This window comes from Oryx dammah, unplaced genomic scaffold, assembly GCF_014754425.2.
Source record: "Oryx dammah isolate SB20612 unplaced genomic scaffold, SCBI_Odam_1.1 HiC_scaffold_3, whole genome shotgun sequence".
Classification (NCBI taxonomy): Eukaryota; Metazoa; Chordata; class Mammalia; order Artiodactyla; family Bovidae; genus Oryx; species Oryx dammah.
The window spans coordinates 101,110,796-101,118,697 of NW_024070187.1; the positions used below are offsets into that span (position 1 = coordinate 101,110,796).

The 7,902-nt window shown below is 42.7% G+C and overlaps 1 protein-coding gene across 1 annotated transcript in view; it reads right to left on the reverse strand.

Moving 5' to 3' along the window:
- Positions 1 to 807, reverse strand: part of HSD17B11 (hydroxysteroid 17-beta dehydrogenase 11) — a 39,199-nt gene extending 38,392 nt beyond the window's left edge. The window contains exon 1 of the mRNA XM_040237293.1: positions 409 to 807. Within this exon, the coding sequence (XP_040093227.1) occupies positions 409 to 618 (210 nt within the window). The 5' untranslated portion in view covers positions 619 to 807. The remainder of the gene's footprint in view (positions 1 to 408) is intronic.
- Positions 808 to 7,902: the final 7,095 nt, after the last annotated feature.

Sequence of the window (7,902 nt, forward strand, 5' to 3'; positions counted from 1 at the left end):
ACTCCACCCTCCCGATGCAGAGGGCACAGGTTTGATCTCTGGTTGGGGCACAAGTTTGATCCCTGGTTGGGGAAGATCCCACATGCTGCCCAGCAGTCAAAAAATAAAAGCCAGAGGGATTAGTGAAATCAGGTTCAGAGTTGGACACATCTGAGCGATTGAACTGAACTGAAGATAAATTTACAATGTCAAATTAGTGACAAGCAGTAGCTGGAAATCTTACATCCTCTAGGTTCGTTTATCATGTGAACATCAACACATTGATGCATGTTTTCCCCCTTCTATAAAATGGCAAATACTAGTAATTTTTTACCTACCTACTTAACAGAAATGCTGTAAGGGGCTGTTGCCAGCAAAATGCAACACAGATGAAAGGTACTAGAAGTAAAACACAGGAAGCACTATTACCTTATTTATATCCCACAAGACCAGCTTGCACTTAAGTTTGGCAAATTCGTAGGCAGTCTGCCTGCCAATTCCGTGTCCAGCTCCGGTAATCAGGACGATCTCTCCCGTGACTGATTTTCTCTTCTTAGGAATAAAAAGCTTCAGGAGAGACTCGACGATGCAGACGAGCAGAAAGGGCAGAAGCAGGAAGCTGGCCAGAAAGAATTGCATCCTTTTTTGTTGCTGCGAGCTTTGGGTATATTTCGTTTTACCAGTTACTCTAAATTGCTTCTGGGAGATTGTTCCGTCAAAGACAGGCGAGTACAAAAGCGAGAACAAGGAAGAGCTCCTTTATCGCAGAGAAACAAACAGCTGCGAAACCGTTCCTTCCGCTGGGCTGGGCTTGGCTAGGTCTTTAGCAATTGGCTCAGGCTGCAGTGCGGGGAGACTGCTCGCCAGCTCAGAAATCTGGGAGGGGCAAAACCCAGCCAAGAGCAAAGCTTCCGAGTTGTGGGTGCGCCTCCAGGCTCATCTTTTCCTCATCTTTTCATCTTTTCCTCACTTTCTCTTGGTCTTGCGGGCCGACCTCGGAGGGTTAGTTGCCACTTATTTTGGTAAATGTGATCAATTCCTTTTAAAGTTACAAGGCTAACTGCCAGTGTCCTCAGTCCAGAGGCTTTCTTGAGACTTGACGGTTCCCCCACCCTGGTTAAGGGATGCAAATGTGGTTTCTTGTTTAAAAGGAATCTCGGGAGAAGACCGGTTGTTCTCGCTGGCTGAGAAAAAGGACGCTATACCAGATTTCAGTTTGAGCTCTGCACAGGTTTCTGGAGGACAAGGAAGTTTTGTCCTTTCAAGGGCGGCAATAACCAAGCCCCAGGAAAATTCTGATCATATCCGGGGAGACTGTTTCCACAAGGAAGGATTTGGATAAGTTTTTTTTTTCTCATTCCATCTGTTAGAACTTGCAAAAAACATATATTACGCTTTAGTTATTGTATCTTTATCCAGGTTAAAAACATCATTGCCCCCCAGATAAATAATAAAGTGGGAAGATCACCTTGCCTAAAGATTACCTATGTAATCTTGTTTAGTAGCTGATGTGTGTGAGTATTCACTATTAAGTGGTGATTTAAACAAAAAATCTTACATATTATTTATTGAAATAAAAGACCCAAACTCCGGTCTCGTGTGAAGGAAGAGCTTAATAAATGTCCCTTACATGTATTTTAAAAATTCAGTTCTTTTTTTAAAAATTAATTTTTATTGGAGTATGTTTGCTTGACAATGTTGTGTTCATTTCTACTGTGCAGCAAAGTGAAATCAGCTATCGGTATACATATACCCACGCTGTTTGGATTTCCTTCCCATTTAGGTCACCACAGAGCACTGAGTAGGATTCCCTGAGCTATACAGTCGGTTCTCATTAGTTATCTATCAACTCAGTTCTTTTTTTCTAAAAAAAATGAATTTTTATTTATTTGTTTGTTCTTGGCTGCACTGGGTCTTCGTTGCTGGGGGGCTTTTCTCCAGTTGCAGTGCTTGAGCTTCTCCTCGTGGCGGCTTCTCTTGCTGTGGAAGGGCTCTCGGGTGGGTGGGCTTCAGTAGCTGCCGCTCCCTGGCTCTAAAGCACAGGTGTGATAGTTGTGGCACACTGGCTTAGTTGCTCTGAGACATGCGGGATCTTTCCCGATCAGGGATCAAACCCATGTCTCTTGCATTGGCAGACGGATTCTTTGCCACTGAGCCACCAGAGAAGCCCCTCAATTCAGTTCTTGACAGTAATTGAAGTGTGAGGCTTTTTGTGAGACACTACAGTGCTTGGAAAGAGACTTCTGTCATGTGGGTTACTAATGGTCACCCTTTATATTTAAGAGGCAGGGAGATCACAGAAGATGGAAGTTCACAAATAAGTCACACTCATCTCTCCCTCTTAACTCTCCCTCTTATTTAAACAGCCCTACACCGTTATAGGGGATAAAGTGACATTTCCACAATGTAGAATTCCATTATAGATTTCCTGAAAATTCTGAATAGTCTCTGCAATTTTTTCCTATAGCTGCCAAATCCAGGTTTATGATAGTACAGTACCTTTCACAGGGGAGATTTATGTCTTGCTTTCAGGAAGACAGAGAGTATTCTCATACCAGCTCTTTCTCAAGTAGTTCTAATGGATTCAAAACAAAAGGCCATGAAACTTAGTAATTACACAGATCAGTAAAGACAGTTGCCCTGTTACTTTAAAGAGTACTGAGGAGGACTGTGCAGAAATGATGACTAGGTTGTGATGAAGGAGGTACTTCCAATAGTTATCTTGTCCTTCTGGGGTAGAAGCCTTCACTCTTGGCTCTAAAGTCTGAATTTTAGAACTGGAAGAATTTAGATGTTAGCTTATCCAACTGGATATTTTTTCTTTAGTAAGTATTGAATTTATGAATTCAAAGTAATGAATATATCTGGTTTGAAATGATTCAACAGGAAAGATAACAAAAAGACAGTCCCTAGTCCTATACTGTTTGGGGGTTTTTGTTTTGTTTTATTTGTTTGTGTGTTTTTTTTTGTTTTTTTTTTTGCCTTTTTTTTGGCCACACTACGAGGCTTGCAGGAGCAGGACTTGACCATGAACAGTGAGAAGTGCCGAGTCCGAACTACTGCACCACCAGGGAATTCCCAGACCTACCCTGTTTTATTTCTCAGATCAAATGCTTCTAATCAATTTAGCTGTCTTTTACAGACTCTTTTAGTGTCTTTTTTTCTTTGTACTAAAATACTATTAAGGAATTACTATCAATTCTATTTCTGGAGGAGGGCATGGCAACCCACTCCCATATTCTGCCTGGAGAATCCCCATAGACAGAAGAGCCTGGCAGTCTGCAGTCCATGGGGTCGCTAAGAATCAGAGATGACTGAGCACAGCACATCAATTCTATTTAATCCAATTCAGTAAATGTTATTATGCATCCTATATGCAAGGCCCGGTGAGGGGTATGAAGTAGAGAAAAAGGCATCTCCTTAGCAATCTATAGTCTAAGTAAGAGGTCAGACCAGTAAGTTACCCTGGGGAAAACACGCAAATATTTGCATGTTTGAGTGTGCTCAGTCATGTCTGACTCTTTGCGACCCCATGGACTGTAGCCCACCAGGCTTCTTTGTCTATGAACTTTTCCAGGCAAGAATACTTGAGGGGCTTGCCATTTACTACCCCAGGGGATCTTCCTGACCCAGGGATCTCTTGAGTCTCCTGCATTGGCAGGTGGATTCTTTTACCGCTGAGCCTCCTGGGAAGCCCCGAGGAAGAAGGAGATTGATTTCAGTGGTTAGGAAAGACTTATGAGAAAGTTGGATTTGAGTTGTGTTCTGAGAGTAGGTATGACTCAGGCAGCCCCTGGGGCAGGCTAGTTTCAATCCTGCTCCTAAATCTACTCAGGAAAAAAGAATTATGTTGATCCATGTAAGAAGAGCCCTCATTTTTGAATAGTGAGCTCTATTTTGGTTAAGATCATTAAACTTTCTAAAATCCATTCGGTGTTATCAAGGTTACTTGCTTCATCAGCAACTAAGCAGAATAAAGGAAATTCTGACCAACTGGGGAAGAGTTTTGCTGTTCCAATCTTGTGTTTTGTAAGTTGTACACCACTATCTATTAGTGAGTCAAGGAGTTTTTTTTGTTGTTGTCTAATCAATTTAAAGGGTCATATTAGCATTAAAATATTATATATAGAATTTAAAGTCTGACTCTTTTCCAATGCCATGGACTGTAGCCCACCAGGCTCCTCTGTCCATGGGATTTCCCAGGAAAGAATACTGGAGTGGGTTGCCATTTCCTCGTGCAAGGGATCTTCCTGACCCAGGGATCGAAGCTGCATCTCCTGAATTGCAGGCAGATTTGTTTACTACTGTGCCACCAGGGAAGGGGCTATTTACAGCAAATACTATAGGACATTCTTCTGTGTAAGTATTCCAGTGAAGCTTTTATTCCAGTTTTCTGTAGACAGATAGATGGGGTGGAGGAGTGTGTGTGTGATGGATGTATGGCCTACTTGTACTTGGTTACTTGAGAGGCAACAGAGCAAAGTGTTAAGAGAATAGACTCTGGAGCCAGATGGCCTGAAGTTCAATCCTGGCTCAACTAATTACTTACTGCTATCTGTGACTTTGGGCAAGTTATATAACTATTTGTTTTCAGTGTTCTCATCCGTAAAATAAAAAGAATAGTATCTATTGTATTATGATTATTATGAAGAGTCAATGAGATAATATTTATAGGATGCTCAGAATAGGATTTGGTACATAGTAAGCTGTGCAGATGTAACCAAGAGTCTCAGACAAAACTGAAAGCCGTTATTGTAGTCAAATCTGAATTAACCCAAATACTTCAGAGTTTGACAGTGAAACCATGCACTCCTGATTTGGCCTTGAACCTACATGCCCAGAGTCAAACCCAGCCTAAACTCAGACTGCGACTTGAACCCACAGTCTTTTAATCAGAATCTGTCACCTGGTGTCTGGACTTACTGAGGCTCAGGTTCTTTGTGTGTCAGTGCAGAAGGAATTTAATGAGAGGCAAAGTGGTAAGCAAGATGTAGTTATATTAATAGAGGATGCTTGTGAAAGATGCAAGCAGGCAGGCAAGGGGGCTCTACTCCAGGATTAAGTGGGCTACAATTTGATAATCCATATAATTTGGGGAGGAGGAAAAGATTGTTAGGCTTACACCACTAGCTCCTTCTTCTTACAGGGCAGGAGAATGTCTGACCCTATGAGGTCAAACTAGGACTGTCATAGCACTTGTTCAAATTAGCAAAAGGGTGGTAACATATACTAAAGTATGTTGAATCATCCCAGACTTCCATATAATGAGGGCCTCCTACTTTGAAATGTCACCTTTCCCTCAAATTTCTGTCCTTGATCCTCAGGGTTGTTACCTTGCTGAATTTGACTAGCAGAACTCAGGCTTCATTTTTTAAAAATTAATTTATTCTTTATTGAAGGATAATTGCTTCACAATCAGGCTTCATTTTTTTCTTTCACTTAATGACGTGTGGCATATCTCATGCTTTTATTTATGGCATTATAATTAAGCAAGCCTCCTTTGTTCCATGATAATCTGATAGCTTTCTTGAGCAAACATTAATTTACAGGGGTTTTCCAAAGTTCTCTTGGTTTTCCTATCTACAATTCCATACTGAGATTTCTACAGCTACCTGTATAACTATCCTATTCTATCCCTATCAACAGGAACCACTTGATCATTTACCAATAGTTTTAGGTTGCAAGTGTAGCCTGTGATATATCTTTGACTTTTTAGTTCCCCTTTGAGAAGGGTATAAACATTGAATAAATGAGAAGAAAAAAAACCCTTACAATTTACAAAGGAAGATAGGTTCAGAGAGGTCAAGTAACTTGCCAAGGTAATGCTGACAAGTTTAGGGGGGCTGGAATTTATGTACACAAGTTTTGTTTAGTAACAGCTTTATAAATATATAATTCACATACCACAGCTCATTGTGGTTTTTGATTTGCAGTTCCCTAACAGATCCACTCCAGTACTCTTGCCTGGAAAATCCCATGGATGGAGGAGCCTGGTAGGCTGCAGTCCATGGGGTCGCTATGAGTCAGACACGACTGAGCAACTTCACTTTCACTTTTCATTTTCATGCATTGGAGAAGGAAATGGCAACCCACTCCAGTGTTCTTGCCTGGAGAATCCCAGGGACGGCGGAGCCTGGTGGGCTGCCGTCTATGGGGTCGCACAGAGTCGGACACGACTGAAGCGACTTAGCAGCAGCAGCAGCAGCAACAGATCTAACCAGTCCATTCGAAAGGAGATCAGCCCTGGGTGTTCATTGGAAGGGCTGATGCTGAAGCTGAAACTCCAGTATTTTGGCCACCTCATGTGAAGAGTTGACACATTGGAAAAGACTCTGATGCTGGGAGTGGGGAGGCAGGAGGAGAAGGGGACGACAGAGGATGAGATGGCTGGATGGCATCACCGATTCGATGGAGGAGAGTCTGAGTGAACTCCGGGAGTTGGTGATGGACAGGGAGGCCTGGCATGCTGCGATTCATAGGGTCGCAGAGTCAGAAACGACTGAGCGACTGAACTGAACTGAACTGAATAATGATGCCTGAGCACCTTACCACGTGTTTGTTGACCATCTGTATATTTTCTTAAAGTTCTTTGCCCATTCCTATTTACATGTATATTATGTATCTTAAAATATTTATTTATTTGGCTGCACTGGATGTTAGTTGTGGCACTTTGGATCTTGTTCCCTGACCAGGGATTGAACCCAGGTTCCCTGCTTTGGGAATGCAGAGTCTCAGTCACAGGACCATCAGAGAAGTCCCTGTTTGCCCATTTTTAAATTGAGTTACTTGTCTTTTAGTCGTTAAGCTGTCAGAGTTTTTATATAGCCTGAACACTGGACTTTCATCTAGTATATGATTTGCAAATACTTTCTCCCATTCTTCAGATTGTCTTTTCATTTGCTAGATAGTGTCCTTTGATGCACAAACGTGTTTTTTTTTTTAAATTTTGATGAAGTATACTTCTGTTTGTTCTTTTGATGTCATGTCTAAGAGATCATACACATTCAGTCTATAGCATTTCACTCCTGCCCCCTCCCAATTCATGTTCCTCACACATGAAAAACACCTTCATTACATACCAACAGCCGAAAGACTTAACTCATTTTAGTACAAAGTCTAAAATCCAAAGTCTCATTTATATATTATTGAAATAAGATAGTGAGACTCAAGTATGATTCCTCCTCCGGCAAATTGCTCTCCAGCTGTGAAACCAATATGCTGTGTGCTGCCAAGATACAATGGATACAATGGGTAGACAGTCCCATTCCAAAAGGGAAAAATAGGAACGAAGAAAGAACAGATCCCAGATAAGTCTAAAACCTAAAGAATCAAACAAAACTAAGCCTTGGAGACTCAGGACTAACCCTCTTCAGCTGTGCGCTCTGTCCCCCATGCCCGCCGGGGCTGCAGTCCTGACTCCACATCTTTCCCTGGTTGAGGTCAAGTGCAGGTGACTCTGCTGCTCTGGAGTCAGTGGAGGGCCCCACCCTCACTCCACTGGACCCTAAGGAGGGTTCTCTGCGGTGGCCCTGCCCTTTGAGACCTAGGTGGAGGCAGCCGTGCCCCTGGGCCCTTGCACTCTGTTTGCCGATGAAGAAAGTGCTGCACTGGTGTTACCAGAACTTGCTACCTTTGGAGTGGCAGCTACCCCAGCCAGCTGGAACCCACACCCAGTGTACCCAAAGAGCATGGCACCAAAGTTCAACCAGTGAACCTAAGATGTGAGGCCATGCTGGGCAGGGCATGCCAAGGTTCTGTAGGTGCAGGACGCCCTCCCTTTAGAAATTGCTCCACCTCCAGAGCCTTTGTACTCTGGGCTTCTGAGGGCAGCCCTAAAGATCTCTGAACTGCCTTCAGGCTCGTTCTTCTGGCTCTCTTCGAGAATAACTTCTGATGAGATGGTTGATCGATACCAGTCGCCTT